At 43.0% G+C, this 17,116-nt stretch overlaps 1 protein-coding gene and 1 long non-coding RNA gene across 3 annotated transcripts in view; one reads left to right on the forward strand and one right to left on the reverse strand.

The window, feature by feature from the left end:
• The window catches only part of ADAM11 (ADAM metallopeptidase domain 11), a 50,398-nt gene extending 33,850 nt beyond the window's left edge, over positions 1-16,548 (reverse strand). Inside the window, exons 1-7 of one of the 2 annotated variants that reach the window (XM_075846118.1) lie at positions 16,304-16,548; positions 13,389-13,576; positions 9,301-9,377; positions 8,086-8,149; positions 2,832-2,926; positions 1,546-1,606; positions 193-247 (exon numbers count right to left, since the gene is read on the reverse strand). In XM_075846118.1, the coding sequence (XP_075702233.1) occupies positions 193-247; positions 1,546-1,606; positions 2,832-2,926; positions 8,086-8,149; positions 9,301-9,377; positions 13,389-13,576; positions 16,304-16,361 (598 nt within the window). In that variant the 5' untranslated portion in view covers positions 16,362-16,548. The remainder of the gene's footprint in view (positions 1-192; positions 248-1,545; positions 1,607-2,831; positions 2,927-8,085; positions 8,150-9,300; positions 9,378-13,388; positions 13,577-16,303) is intronic. The other variant, XM_075846117.1, reaches the window with a different exon arrangement.
• On the forward strand, positions 64-9,376 carry LOC142666161 (uncharacterized). Its single transcript, XR_012851645.1, has 4 exons — positions 64-147; positions 3,961-4,105; positions 7,270-7,325; positions 8,331-9,376. It is a non-coding gene; the product is annotated as an uncharacterized LOC142666161 (long non-coding RNA).
• Positions 16,549-17,116: the final 568 nt, after the last annotated feature.

Here is a 17,116-nt window from a genome sequence, read left to right on the forward strand (position 1 = left end):
TTTTTGTTCTTCCTCACTTAGCTGACAGTTTTGTGTTTGTGCTTATTTTCTATCCAGCTTGCATGCTTTTCTAGACCACAGAAATCTCAGCCAGCGACAGATCATCCATTTCTTTTATGTTGCAAGATTTCCATGATCACACACCAGGTATGGTAGTATACTATGTAAATTTTGCTCCAAATACATATGTACCTGGTTCTTTGCATTTTCTTGCCCGCTCAATCACATGTGGCCACGGAAAAGACTTCTGTAGAGAGAAATCGCTCATTACCTATTGTCAACTGAACATAGTAATAATATAAACAGTATGGATTCAATCACCTGACTGGGGGCTAGTGATAGCCAGTTAGTCAGGACCTGTGGCTATGTCCAGCTCCAGTATGAAATAGTCAGAGACAAAATTGCACATGGATTATAAATAACAAAAAAAATAATTATTTAGTCCATCAAGGAGAACAAAAAAAATAACATACATTTTTTTGTTACATTAAGGCTCCATGCACACGACCGTATTTTTCATCCGTAATTACGGAAGCGTTGCTATGTGACGCCAGGAGATTACCGAAGATTCCTCCCTGTCTTGTTTTTTTGCGGATCTGTAAATACGGTAGCATTACTGACCGTATTTACAGACACTGTTCCGTATATGCAGATGATTTACGGGTGACTATAAATTACTACGGATCCGCATTTACAGACAGTATTTATTTATGGATGGATGAAATCTACAGACGTGTGCATGGGGTCCAAGGTGCATTCAAATGGCAATAACACGGCCACTTTGAATCACCTATATTACAAACGCATAAGCCTAGACTCCCTGTGCTTTAAGTGAATAAAACTCAGACCACCATAGAACCCTAGGGTCCACGTCTTGCAGCCATAATGTGGACACGAATAGCAAAAAAAGGAAAAAAAAATTGAAGCGCCAGATCAGTTGATTGACAGACACCATTGGAGCCAGATAAAACCCATTGATCTTTTACCAGAAAAAATAGCCCAGCATGCTGCTCTTTTTTCCAGCATTTTTGACCAGATCTGTCAGGGTATGTTCACATGCGCTGTTTTCAGACGAAATTCGGGTGTTTTACGCCTCGACTTACACCTGAAAAAACGTCTCCATTAAGCCTACAAACATCTGCCCATTGCTTTCAATGGGTTTTACGGTGTTCTGTTCCCATCGTGTTATTTTACGCGTCGCTGTCAAAAGACGGCGTGTAAAAAGACGCCCGCGAAAAAGAACTGCATGTCACTTCTTGGGACGTTTTTGGAGACTTTTTTTTCATTGATTCCATTGAAAAACAGCTCCAATAACGTCCGTAAAATACGCCGCGAAAAACGTGAGTTGCTAAAAAAAACTAATGGAAATCAGGAGCTATTTTCGCCTGAAAACAGCTCCGTATTTTCAGACGTATTTTGCTAAGCCGTGTGAACATACCCTAACAGGGATCTGTGAAAAGAGGCTTAAAATATAGAGAAATCACTAAAGAGCAGACGTGTAGCCTATGGGGTAAATACTGTACCCCTCATGATAGATATTTTTACCTTGGTTTTCTGCTCTTGGGGGTAAATTGTATAAGTGAATGTTCCATCAGAAAATGCTCCACTGAAAGACAGACAAAAACATAACACCATTGGTTACGGTTCTCAAAATAATTGGATACAGATAAAAGTGACCAATTAAGTCTCATAGTCCTGTTATTACTAATATAATCACCAGAGACACTTCATGAAATATTAGTCCAATGCTGTGAAAGGCATAGCTATATATTGACATGTCATTAACAGGGGTATGTGAGCTGGGACACTGATCGATCACAGGAATGAAGGAGCACTGGCACTCTATCTCAGATGGGGCACACGTTCCAGAGAATGAAGGGGCACTGGCACTCTACCTTAGATGGGGCACACGTTCCAGAGAATGAAGGAGCACTTGCACTCTACCTTATGTGAGCTGGGACACTGATCGATCACAGGAATGAAGGAGCACTGGCGCTCTATCTCAGATGGGGCACACGTTCCAGAGAATGAAGGAGCACTGGCGCGTTATCTCAGATGGGGCACATGGTACAGAGAAAGAAGGAGCACTGGCGCTCTACCTTAGATAGGGCACATGTTCCAGAGAATGAAGGAGCACTGACAATCTACCTTAGATGGGGCACATGTTCCAGAGAATGAAGGAGCACTGGCGCTCTCTCAGATGGGGCACATGTTCTAGAGAATGAAGGAGCACTGGCGCTCTCTCAGATGGGGCACATGTTCCGAGAATGAAGGAGCACTGGCGCTCTACCTCAGATGGTGCACATGTTCCGAGAATGAAGGAGCACTGGCGCTCTACCTCAGATGGGGCACATGTTCCAGAGAGACAGATCCTGTAACTGCTATGAAGCTCATGAGAAGGGGCCACGTTTCTATAGGCTACCACGGAGGATAAGGACTATTATGAGTGACTACAGTCTTTGTACAGGGCTACAGAATATGTTGGCACTGTGTAATTATTTGACAAAAAATCTAAGCATTCTAGTGTCCAAATCTACTCTCCCTTTGTTGTAGGTGTAGTAACATATATAAAATTTACTTGGGGGTAACTGAGGTCTTTATATCATAGAGATGATGTCATCAGTGTCCGCTTATTTTTCTGAATCCCAGCTCTAGAAAGTCAACATCAACAGCACTGAGTGGAATCAAGAGCTTCTCAGTAACATCCTGCTCTGTTCTAACACCCCCACACACCTCCTGCTGTCACCAAATGGTCCCGGAGACACGAGTCACATCACAGGAAAAAAATACTTATATTGACAGAACAGAATGACAGCTAGTACCACACTCACCTGAGTCCATGACAGGTGGACACTGCAACCCACGATTCTTCAAACCCACGCACATGGCCCTTGTAGTAACAATGATCTCCAGCTTCACCAGGAGTCTGAAAAATATAGAAATGACATAAAACTAATATTTCCATGTTATAGTCATGTTTAGACTGGTCTTATGTTTGTTTTTCTTCCCCTTGATAAATTTTTGGAAGCCAAAAAGAAAGCTCCCTAATGGGTCTAATACAAGGGTGGAAAAATGACTGTAGAATTAAACGGATTGCCCAGGATTAGAAAAAATAAACTGCCCCCCCCCCCACCCCGAAACAGCACCACGTTTGTCCATGTGCGGCTCATTTCTATTCAAGTGGGGAAAAAAGTAATATAAATATATATATACAGTTAGACCACTCCAGGTGATAGTTTATTAGGCAGGCAATAATAATGGGAATAAGCCTCCGCTCACTGCTATAAAGTCCTTTGCAAGTGAATGGGACTGAGCTGCAATACCAGGCACAGCCACTACGATATGTGCGGAGCTGTGCCTAATAAACAAGAAAGGGGACACTGCGCTCGGCGGGGCACCAATGAACCTTCAATATGCTGTTCAGCGGGAGTGCCGGGATCAGACCCCCCACTGATCTGATACTAATGGCCTACCCTAATGATAAGCAACCAATATAAAAGTCCCGGAAAACCTCTTTAAGTGTAATTGACCATGTCATACCAATGGCACATAACTATAGTGCTCCCTCCACATCCAATGACTTGCGTTCCATCACATTATCACCTCGGTTGCCAAAAGAACGACAACCACTCCAATGATCTCTTACACCAATGATTATTATTAAGATTAGGCAATGTGAAGACAACAGATGTCTTCTACTCCGGACTACAAGCTGGATATCACTTATGCTTCTATTTCTTCATATTTGGTTTTATTTCTGCCCTGTTATATTATCAATCTATACAAATTCTGTGAATGGACGTATACCGAACAGCAAAACTATCCTCTACCCTGTAAAACCCACTGACTACATGTCCTCTGTCTTAGTACTTCACATTTTATTATATAATGGGTCCAACGGTTTAAGTGGAGCGGAAATGATGATAAAACAATATCTGGGTCTCTCTCCACCTCCCACAGAACACGGCCTGAGGTAAACTGAACCTTCATTTATTAGTCCTGCCTCGGATGAAAGAGAATGGGAAAAAGAAGAAGATGGAACTGAACAAGGACGTCTCTTCATGACCCAATTTATCTTAAGACAAAAGGATTGGAGAACACAAATGTATGTATGTTATGTTTAGAGTCTATAATATAGATTGTATATTTGTATTGTTTATTGTATATTATGCTTATAGTATGTGTTAAGCAAAGTGTAAGGCCCCATGCACACGACCGTAAAAATAGTCTGTAATTGCGGACCCATTCACTTCTATTGTCCACGGACACCTTGATGTTTATTTACGGGAAGGTTTCCGGGCCGTAGAAAGCCGCTGCAAAAGATAGGACATACTTTATATGGGAGCACGACCCGCGATTACGGGCACGGCCGTGTGCAGGGGCCCTAACAGAACATTAACTGGTTGCCGACACAGGACGAGTATGCTCGTCCTGAGCGGCGAGCACTTCGCGCATTAGGACGAGCATACTCGTCCTGTGTGACAGCCGTCCCTGCCGTCTCTGTGTGTGCGATCGAGAGCGGGGCAACGGCTGTAATATACAGCCACGGCCCCGCTCTGACAGCGGAGAGGAGAGAAACATCTTCTCTCCGCTGTTAACCCTTTGAACGCCGCGATGACAGCTGATCGCGGCGTTCAAAGAGAGGGGACTGCACATTGATCGCGTCACAGAAAATAACTGTGACGCGATCAAAGCCCACAACTCGTATGGCCAGACAGCCCAGGGTCCAGTGAAGGACCCCAGGGCTGTCTGAACATATTTCCTGTTGTTAGGGCATACTGAGGTATGCCCTAACAACTGCCTGTGTACGATCAGTAACAGGCTAATGTACTGGCATATAGATCTATGCCAGTACATTACAGTTACAAAATAAAAATCAAAATGATAAATCCCTTTATGGGATTAACAAAAAAAGTTAAATGAATGTAAAAAAAAAATAATGGTAAATAAATAAATAAAAAGTAAATAAAATACACAGAAATACACATTTTTTATAATAAATAAACTTTTTAAAATATAAGTCCCAAAACATGAAATAATATGGACATATTTGGTATCGCCACGACCGTAACAACGTGTACAACAAATGTATACCATTATTTATGATGATCGGTGTATGGTGTAAAAAAAAAAATATTAAAACTGCTGCGCAACTGCTTTTTTTCTGCATTTTAATCTAATTAAAAATTTATAGAAATTAAACGATAATGTATTTGTACCAAAAAATGGTACCTACATAAAGTACAACTCGTCCCGCAAAAAACAAAGTCTCATACAACTATGTCGTACAAAAAATAAAAGCGTTATGGGCGTCGGGATGCAAAGAGGGAAATGTAAAAAAAATTGCTCTGTCCTCAAGGCTAAAATTGGCCGTGTCCTTAAGGGGTTAAAGGCCATTTTCCCCCTAGAACAAAGCCTTTTAATAATGTCCGCAATTTCTGAGTGATCGGTCTCCTTCATAGGTAACAGATGCTAAGTGACGACCAATAATGGCAGCCATTACATTGTCTATAGGGGGATCCTCCATTTTCCACAGACTATGGCATGAGTGGCACGTCCATCTGCAGTAGTATCCAGTGTCACATCACCCGGCTTCCTCCAGCTACTGCCCTGCCAGCGTGTCAGTGTTTACTGACATACTATTTATGCTCCAGGAAGACTTGGGTGAAAAGTTTAACGTTTTGGCAAAGAGCATTACATTGTAAGAGAACAGATATACACAATAACTAGTGGGAATAAATGTATAGTTAAAAAAATGTGATAACCATCAGTAAGCAGCTCTCAATTTGTTGCAATCCATAGGACTCTGAAAATAGCTGTTAAGGCTCCACTCACAGGACTGTCATTTTCATCCATAATTACGGATGAAATTGCAGACCCATTCATTTCTATAGGCCACGGACACCTTTTTCTATATTTACGGATGTGTGTCCGGGCCGTAGAAATGATCTGCAAAATATAGAACATGTCCTGTTCTTGTCCGTAATTGCGGCACAAACTCTCCCATAGAAGGTTATGGGCGCTTACGCAATTGCGGACGGCTATGGATGTGTATCCGTAGCTCTTGGATCCGTATTTGCGGACAATAAAAACAATTACGGTTGTGTGCATGAAGCCTAAAAAAGCAAAATATAACAGTGGGGATGAAGGGAACGTTGACAATTTGATCAGCACAGGAAGATTGACCCAGGCAAATAACAACCTACACATATATGATATTATGGAGCATCAATATTACATTTAGATTAAAGGGTGTTTAGAAATAACTGGAAATGTGCCTAGTGTCCCTCTCCAAGTATAGGAAGAAAACCAAGTTAGTGGGACCTCAGAAGTACAAGGTATTCTGAGCAAAGAAAAAGAATGGTTGTAAAGACCCCTACACATTAGAAATGCCTAAGACACAAACATACATCACAGGAAGCAAAAACTCAAGTCTACCACGACATGATCCAACATTAGGGTACATTAAGTAGGCACATCTGAGCAGATCTAAAGGGTTTGTTCAAACGTGGAAGATCTTTGGGATACGGTGGCGCACACGGGGGGGGGGTTTCCAGTTGCTGGAAGGTCCTTACATACCATCGTACTCAATTATATCTGCGTCCTTAAGACGACGTCATTGTGCCGACTGCATCATTGTGCCGAGTCGGCTGGAGTACGCCTGGCCAGAGGAGACTAGGTCTGCATCGCTGGAGGAGAGCACGGTGCAAGAACAGGGACTGGTGAATTGAAGCAGGGGGCACTGTGTAACTATAGGGGCAGTGCGTGGCACTATCTGCATTGTTTTTTTACACTACGAGTAATGGTCAACACATATATCCACTAGCCTAGCCCTTTATATTAGAGCTTGTAATATTAAGTGCTCTGCTGGTTGATACGTCCAGAAGAATACTTGTAGCGTAAAAAACAGAGGGTAGCGGGCGAAAATAACTTGGTAGAAAAAGTATGCATTTGGACCCCCCCCCCCTTTTAAAAATCCTGCAGTTGCCCCTGGGATAGGTCAGTGAGTATAGCGGCCTACTTTATAAATAATGCTGGGAAATACTAAATTACATGATATATAATTGTAATTAAATCGGTCATATTTAGAACTATACGTCCCTTTGGAATAATTTCGTTTTTTGGGTTAACCGAGAAATTAATTACGGCTTCAATAAAATTAATTAGGGGGAGGGGTGTACATTTTATCGAGTCATAAAACTTTACATTGCAATTATACTTTTCACTCACATTGTTATAGTAATGATTATTTTCTAAATTCATTTCTAGAAACTGCATGACAAGAACATATGTATACCTCTGTGTATAGGGCGTACAACACCAAGGTACGTATACTGATCGTAGAACTGGTTATAGACTGAAGATTATATTATTCATACAAAAATAAAGCCTTCCATGGAGGTCAATGCTATTTCAATAGAAGAAGCGACTAACCCAGTGGACAAGGCTGAACAGGATTACTAGTTTCAATGCAAAAGGGGTGTAACATATTTTATAAAACATAGAAAAAGTAGATCAGATCCCTGCAGATATTGAAGATGTTGTCTCATGACATTGAACGCATACTGTTAGAACCAAGTGGCAGCACCGCTAGGAAAAAGCTGCGCCACATCATGCCCGCTTGATTTTCCAGGGTCTGCTTGGTGGGGCCACGGCATCTGGAAAAAGCTAAGGCTGTGTTCACATCAGAATTGGTTTTTCGTTCATGGGTTCTGTTGCAGCTTCCCGTCGGAGGAACCCATGAACGGAAAGGCAAATAGAAACCATTCCGTTTGCATTACCATTGATTTCAATGGCAATGCTTCCGTTGCAAATTGTTTCCGTTTTTTAGTGGAAAAGATAGCGCAGCCGGAAACTGCAATGGAACCCATGAACAGAAAACCAACGCTGATGTGAACTGGCCCTTAGCGGAGTGGTCAGGAGATGAAGTAATACAGCGCTTTCTTAGCGCAGCTGACACTTCGTTCTAGTGATCGTCAAGGTTGAGGCAGTCAGATCTTTACTGATCACATATTGAAGGCATTTCCTAGCAATAAAACGCCTTGAAGACAACACCTTTAAAAGAGTCCCTAACAAAACACTCACCAGCACGCGAGAATTGTTGTCGTCACTGTAGTGGATTTCCACATATCCAGATGACAAGAGATTACTAGGCAAAGAGGAAAAATAATGTACAGTCAGATAATTATAACCATGATCGTATTATAAAAAAATACAAGAACCTTCCTGGTAAAAGTCGATAGATTCAGTATCACTTTGCTTATGTATGTCTTGTACTTTTTCGTTAGTAACGCTTTGTGCTGTGATTTCTACAACATTCATTTTGCCAGGCCATGGATTGTGCCAGCCATATGCTACTAACCTGTCCTAATACACAGCTCAACAGTCAGGTACATACAACAAGCTTCTCCCAGGGCAGCAAAAATGTAAGTGTGTATGGAAATAAAACCTATTCTGCACTTTTTCCCGCATTGTACATGCAAGTACACTTGTGGTTGCAAATACCCTAAATTTCTGCAAGTGCTGTGAATATGAAAATCTGCAGCAACTCCCAGAGCCATTCACATGCATTGCAGTATTTTTCATGCAGAATCAACATTAGTGTCCCATAAACAGACTGCAAGAGGGGGTGGGAAATTTCCTTTAATCATCATCATCATTATTATTGTATCTAAGATTATCAGAGAATAGATAGATATGAGATAGAAAGATAGATATGGGATAGATAGACATGCGATAGAAAGATAGATATTCGATAGATAGATAGATAGATAGATAGATAGATAAACGAGAGATAGGAGAGATGGGAGATAGATAGAGAGATAGATATGAGAGAGAAATATGAGAGAGATAGATAGATATGAGAGATATAGATAGACACGCAGATAGGTGAATACTAGATCGCTGATCGATAGAATTCTGATCACTGACGTTATGTTCTGTACATCTCGTGCTTTAGAATAAATGAATATTTGATCATTATACAAGTCTCAATGCTATAAGTATGGGAGGAGAAAATAGAACATGTCCTACTTTCTGCCTTCCATATTGCTTCATGCATTCTGTAAAGAAGCCGATATACACCGCCTGGAGTTTGCAGCATAAATCCAAAGATAGTGATCCATATATGTATATATTATATAATTCTTTATTACCTTTCATCCACTGGACACAAAAAAAAGAAAAAAAAAAAAGAAGAAGAAACATGGCATGAACAGATCAGCATCCCTTGTAAGCGCATAGCCTGACCCAGATTTAGGTGGGTTAAGATAAAAGGTGGGATGATGAATTTACACTCACTGGTTTAGCTCCAGGTCCAGAATAAATTCTTTCTTGAATGCCGGCACCAGGAAGCTGACACTGGCAAGATGAGCTGGCTGCACAAACGTCACAGAGAAAGTGTGAAATCATAAAGTAATTCTATTATAAAGTTGATCTCAGAGAGGTCTGGTCATCTCTCCTGACATGTCTGTTTTATTAAATACTTATTTAATTAGAACTCTGCATTGTTCATTTCCTCTGTTATTCCTCCTGAAAATGTATAAACAAAGTAACAGGGTGTTGCTATTCCCTTTGTCAATGAGGTGTGTCCCAACACATTGACAGTGTAAGGCCTCATGCACACGACCGTAAAAACTCCCGTTATTACGGGTCGTAATCACGACCCGTAATAACGGGCTCATAGACTTCTATTGGCGACGGGTGCCTTCCCGTTTTCTCACGGGAAGGTGCCCGTGCCGTTGAAAAAGATAGAACATGTCCTATTTCAGGCCGTAATAACGGCACGGACAGTCCATAGAAGTCTATGGAGCTCTCGTAATAACGGGTGGCTACATGTGTGCACCCGTCATTACGGCAGCGTTGCTAAGCGACGTCAGCAAATAGTCACTGTCCAGGGAGCTGAAAGAGTTAACTGATCGGCAGTAACTCTTTCAGCACCCTGGACAGTGACTACCGATCAGTATAAACCTGTAAAAAATTAAAATAAAAGACGTTCATACTTACCGAGAACTTCCTGCTTCCTCCAGTCCGGTCTCCCGCCCGTTGCCTTGGTGACGCGTCCCTCTCGACATCCAGCCCGACGTCCTGGATGACGTTTCAGGCCATGTGACCGCTGCAGCCAATCACAGGTCAATCACAGGCTGCAGCGGTCACATGGACTGCCGCGTCATCCAGTGTCGGGCTGGATGTGAAGAGAGGGACGCGTCACCAAGACAACGGCCGGGTAAGTATGAATTTCTTTAACTTTTATTACAGAAAAGGCTGTCCCTTCTCTCTATCCTGCACTGATAGAGAGAAGGGGCTGCCGATTAGTGCAGTGCTATTTTGCCGCCAAAAACGTGCCCGTAAATACGGGTGGAATACGGGTGACACCGGACCCGTATTTACGCCAGTATTTACGGGTGGGAAAAAATACGGTCGTGTGCATGAGGCCTTAGACTGCGTATGGACACAACCTATAATTATCAGCCCGACACCTTACATGGTGATTTACAAGAAAAAGAGATACCCACTGGTTCAGCATTAATAGGGCACCTGAACAATGTAATACTTTGGGTCTGTCCTGGGTCAGGTTCCCTTTCATTTATTATTGTATAGAAGAGATATACCATACTGGTGATGTACAGCACCGAAACCTTGTCAGAGATATTCTAGATGCAGCTTTACCTCGCAGGGGGATAGCGATTACATACTGAATAACATCTACATATAGTGCACACACAGAATATCTCCTGTAATATTCCCAAAGGCTCATTACTACGCCGCCCGGGAGCGTTTATAAAGACTGCATATAATCAAGGGGGATCCCCATAACCAGGTCGTTCTGGTTCACCAGAGGATCCTCCGGTGGGCCCAGACTCTGACCAATAATGGGTCCTAAAAGGTCCAGCAGAAGAAATTGTAACTGAATAATATTTTCTGTGCTTTAAACAGAAGACTCCATCCACTGTAAATGTAAAATGAGGCCAAACTTTTAATGAGGATTTGTGGATAACATAGGACATGTGGCTGTTCTCACACATTCTTCTTCTTATATCTATGGCATAAAGCCCAGAATAATGAAGCAGCCACAGGATACACAATGTATCTACAATATATGAAAAAATGTTACACCCATAAGCCAGGACCCTCCCAGTCTACAGTGACATCACAGACTATAGGATGGGGATCTGGTCTTAAAGGGGTTGTCCACGCACGGACAACTATTGACTTATCCACAGGATACGTCATCAGTATATGATCGCTGGGGATCTGACACCCAGACCCCACACTGATCAGCTGCCTCCGGGCACCGGATGTCCATGTCAGAAGCAGATGGTTCCAGTCACTAAATAGCGGCCCAGCTGCAGCTTTGCTCCTAGTCAAGTGAATAGGAGCAGAGTTGCTGTTCTGCAGCACGGCCGCTATGCAATGTACGGAGCCATCTGCTTCCAGCTCCGAATACTGCACACCCTGCATAACATACGGCGCCCAAAGGCAGCCGGAGTAGCTGATCAATGCAGGGTCTGGGTGTCGGACCCCCACCGATCATATACTGATGTCCTATTCGGTGGATAGGTCATCAGTTGTTCGTGTCTGGGAAACCCCTTTAAGGATGCAAACCAGGGCTGTGGAGTCATAATTCGTTTTGGGTGGAAAGAATCTGAGTTAGAGGTAGAAATGTACCAACTCCGAATTCAAAATAAAAGTATTAAATATTTTTTATGACTAATATTGTATTTTATTAAATGCATAGTGTGCTGCATATATCTTTCTTAGATGATGAGGAAACATTGAGGTCTCTACTAGCTCCATCTAAATGAGCGCTAACACAACTTATAATGCATAAAGCTTTATAATATGTGACCCCTAAGCCTGTGTTCACATATTGCATTTGATGCAGGTTTTCTGGGAGGAGGAGAAACATAAAGCTTTCATTTCTACTCCTCCATGCAGGCGCTACTCCTACTTGTAACTAAGGGCCCATGCACCTATTATTCTTAGGGCCCATACTATGCCTCTGATTATATACAGAGGCATACAGAGATAATAGGGGCAAATTAACGGCTTAACGACAACTTTCTGGCGTTAAAAAGTCGCAAATTATAGCGCACGCCCTATTTGCACAATAATTTGTGAGGTTGCTGGCCGTTTTATGGGCTTAGCGGATGTGGGCAGGGCCAACCTGCTGCCAGACAGATTTACTTTCATTTATTCCAGAAACTGGCGTAAAATAAAGCAGAAATTTACGCTAAGCCGTAGATGCTGTATATATCACTTTGTGGCTCCCTCTTAAGAAATTAGTCACTTCTTACTCCTGCGGTCTTCAGTCTAAAGGCCCTTTTACACTGGCCAATTATTGGGCAAACGAGCGTTGACAGAAATACAAGCGTATACAAATGTATGGGGACGAGCGATCGGAGCAACGAGCGCTCGTCCCCATACTGTCTCGTTGATCGGCACTCGTTCCACCGACCAAACTTGGCGAGTGTAAAAGTACCTTAAGACTGGTATATAAAATGCAAGTGTTCGTAAAATCGGCCCCATTGTTCTTAGATTCTATATGCTTTGATGAGTTATTGTCCCTAAGGCTACATTCACACGAGCGTGACAGATTTACGTGCGTAAATCTGTCCGTGTGCATTATGTTTTTGCATTTGTGTGCTTTGCGAGTGGCACGTGTTTTTCATGCACTTGCAAGCACTTTTTTTTTTCAATGTAATTGATGCATAAAATACGGGTTGCAGATGGATGTGCGTCCGCGTGCTGTCCGTGGTTTTCACGCACCTATTAACTTCAATGGGTGACTAGGTGCGTGAAAACGCACCAATATAGGACATGCAGTGAGTTTCATGCAACGGACACTTGCTGTGAAAACTCACGTGAATAGCCCCATTGAAACCAATGGGTCCGTGTGTTGTGCGTTTCAACGCACAGCACACGGACGAGATTCGCACTCATGTGAATGAACCCTTAGAAGCACTTCTCATAGAGGTACCACACATGTGATATGGATCCATAGGGGATTTGTGTGCCGCCAGCAAGGTCCATGCATGTGGATTAGTGGTTCGCATGGATCCTAATAAAAAAACACCTAAAAATCTGCCCTAAAACCACACAGCAAGACCAGTCTAACAACAAGAATCCAGTCCAGAAAAACTATTCCAGAAAGTTATTACTTCCAAAGTAGGCATATTCATATTAAAGAAGCAATCCACAAAAGCAGAATAACAAACCAGCAAAAAAACAATGCCAATCTAATATAGTCCCTTTAAATGCACCCTAAATATGCAATTTAATGCGGGCGTTATTGATCCCCCAGACAACAATGTGGGTCATATCCTCTACATGCAGAAAAAAGTGACAATCCCAGCAGAGGGACAAAGAATAAATAATAGAAGGCTTACTAGATCAGGATTACTCTCATTTCTGACCCGGGTGTCGAGATGGTATCTGCGAGTTTCTGCTCCTGATGTCCGTCCAAATAACCGGCTGGGGTGCGTGATCTGGGGGAGTTCCAGGGCCTGGTGCCATTGGCCAACAGATTCAGACTGACCAGTATCAGTGGCAGATGTAGAATTTTCGAGAGGAACCCCTGAAGTAGAGAACAGAGGAATATATGGTTGTTATTGGGGACTCCTAGGGACCTCAGTATCAGAGACGCTCCTCACATACTCTTTTTAGACCAGGTAAATCGCTCTGATCATTGAATGAATTGTGACGGAAAAGTATTCACGTGTTCTCATGAATTTTTATTTTTTTTGGTCGAAGAGGGGATTAAGTTGCAGCACAAAAGAGGGGGAGGCAATATTAAGGAATGTTTCCCCTCTCTCTTGTGCCATGATCCATGTTCCTACCTCTGATCTAAAAAGATGTACGGAAAAATGGATCTCCCAAACATGATATGGTATGGGGCTGAACTGCCATACCAAGCACGGACCGTAGACAGGAGGGGGGCGCTGCAGGCTTCTTTTTTTTTTTTTTATGACACTTCGTTTGGATGTTTGTAAACAGAAAAGCACGTGGTGCTTTTCTGTTTACATTCATTCTTTTACTGTTGTTGCGCGAATAACGCGCGTCCCACGGAAGGGCTTCTGTGGGGTGCGCGTGATACTCCCGCACCCATTGATTTCAATGGGTGCGTGATGCGCGAAAAACGCCTAAATATAGAACATGTCGTGAGTTTTACGCTCACGGACTGTCTGCACTGCCCCATAGACTTGTATAGGTCCGTGCGACCTGCGTGAATACCACGTGGGCTGCACGGACGAAAATCACGTTCGTGTGAATCCGCCCTTACTCAACTACTCCCCCAAGGTTTCTGGAGAACGTCCCTATTTCAGGAGGGACCTGTTACCCCATACCACTTCTTATAGACTGGATATGACTGGCAGCCTCAAGAGAACTGCATCCACAATAGGAAACAGAAATAAATCACTGGTGATATAGGAAGGGGGGGGGGGGGGGCAACCAAGAAGTCATAAAATACAATTGATTTCTTTAACCAGAAACATGAATATATTGTCATGTATCACATAGGAGCCGAAGATAACAGACAGTGGAGGAGAATCAGTTAGTGGAGAACGATAAATGGAAAACCAATAATAGGGACTGGCAGACTGCACTGAATATACTTGAACAGTCCTCGGTATTGTTACTGCATCCTCTGGGATATTAACTTTAATCCCATGAATGCTGTCCCAGGAGAAGCACACAGAGCAGGGTACCCCTACCCCAGTAATAAGAAACCACCTCTCCCCACCCTCCCGATCATCTACCTGATGCATTGCAGCATATCTGCTGATGCTACAGAAAGCCTGATTATGGAGGGGAGGGGGGGGGGGGGGTTTATGGGCCTTTTTAAGTATTATAGGAAAATATATTATTGATAAAGAAGTGCTGTGGCCAATGAAGGTAGGATTACATGGTGCACAGGATAATGATTGTACATAGATCCTATATAGGGACCTAATTGACGGCTGGAGATGAGCATTCCTATTAACCCCCGGTTGCTCCAGTACAGATTGTACCTCTCTACTGATGATGCCAATGCAGAGACCGTGTAATTGCTCTCATCAGGGAGGATGGTAATGTATGATATAGAGGGAGGGGTGATGATGAGCAATGAGAGGTATCGGGAGAGGAAACATTAGGGGTGAAGAAAGGGTTTTAGAAAGGGCAGAGACACAAACATAAGGTACAGTGAGGAGGTTTTATAAATAAAAGATATATGGAAGAGCAGGGTCAATAATTCGGGGTACAGGCCGGAGGAAGGGGGCAATAATCAATGGTATAAGGAGGTGGAGGTCAGTAAGCAGGGGTACACTGTAGGCTGTAGATGAAGCAGATTCAAGAAAGATGCTGGAGAAATATAATAGATGCAGGGCAGAGGAAGAACACAAGTCGGATGCAGGAATGATATAGATCAGGGGTACAGGGTGCAGGCATGATATAGATCAGGGGTACAGAAATTATATAGATCAGAGGTAGAGGGTGCAGTAACAATGTATATCAGGGGTAGAGGGCGGAGAAAATGTATAGATCAGGGGCTACAGGGTGCAGGAATGACAGATCTGGGGTACAGGCATGACAGATTTGGGGCCACAGGGTGCTGGCATGATATAGATCAGAGATAGAGGGTGCAGGAATGATATAGATCCGGGGTACAGAAATTATTTAGATCAGGGGTACAGCAATTATATAGATCAGGAGGTGCAGGAATAATATAGATGTGGGGGTTCAGGAATGATATAGATCAGAGGTAGAGGGTGCAGGGTTCAGGCATGATATAGATCAGAGGTGCAGAAATTATATAGATCTGGGGGTACAGGGTGCAGCATTGATAATGATCCGAGGGTACAGGGTGCAGCAATGATATATAGATCAGGGGCACAGGGTGCAGCAGCGATATATAGATCAGGGGCACAGGGTGGGTGCAGCAATGACATATAGATCAGGGGCACAGGGTGCAGCAATGATAATGATCAGGGGTACAAAGTGCAGAAATTATATAAATCTGGGGGTAGAGGGTGCAGGAATGATACAGATTAGAGGGAAAATACAGGAGAAAATCACACACAGGGAAGGAGCAGAGCAGCAGGTAGGTGGAAATGTATCAAAACACAAGGTGAAGTGGAGGGAGAAGTGATGACGGTCTCCACTGACGGCAGAATGGATCAATGGCTGCATTACACCTGTGCACAGGGTCACCACAGGGTTAGGATGAATGGGGGTAATTAGGGAAGAGGCTGTAAAGTGCTGATGACAGAGAGCAGAAGCATCCAAGCCATCATCCCTTCCCCCTCTGCGGAATAACACTCACCCAGTTCTGACATCGCACAGATCACAGCAGCTACAACCCAGAGCAGCTCCAGACACATCCTTCATACATAATCACTCAGCCCCGGGCACAGGGGACAGGGCAGTGGCAGGAGGCAGCTTCACCCTGGTGACAGTGGACATGAGCCCTGCTCCTTTGTGTTCCTGTCACCATCGGGTTGCAGAGAGCTGTATGCAGGAGGATGGATGCAGGATCTGCAGTGGGGGAGAACCAGTATTACCATAGAGGGGACACGTGAGGAATATTCCCCTCCTCCTCCACCTCCATCATTCCTCTCTTCTCCCCCTCCCATGCACTCACTCCCTATACCTATCAATCTCTCTTCTCCTGCCATATATAATATCATAATACCAGCTGCCTATATATAACATACTGATAATGCAACATGTAATACAATAATAAATGCAGATCCACACATCAATACTCCACCTATATTATAATAATAATATTACACATGAATTCTGCTGAACATAAACAGCATAATGAACACCAAATACACTTTATAATTTACATAGCACAGCATCTATACATAGTGTAGTATAAATCCTAGAGGTAGTCACAGCATACAGCTTCATCCATGATACAATACATTTCCTATAGATTCGATTGTGGAACCCCATGTCATAGGGACACTGAAATCACTCATAATATTACATTACTGCACTAGAAGATAGAGAGAATATATTGTAAAATCCTTATTAATAGGGGTATTCTCTTGACAAGTCAATTAGAATTGATCCCCCCACAATTGTGGTTTGGGTCCTGGTGCTTCTTTATATTGAAGATTAGGTATGT

Source organism: Rhinoderma darwinii, chromosome 13 (assembly GCF_050947455.1).
Source record: "Rhinoderma darwinii isolate aRhiDar2 chromosome 13, aRhiDar2.hap1, whole genome shotgun sequence".
Taxonomy (NCBI): domain Eukaryota; kingdom Metazoa; phylum Chordata; class Amphibia; order Anura; family Rhinodermatidae; genus Rhinoderma; species Rhinoderma darwinii.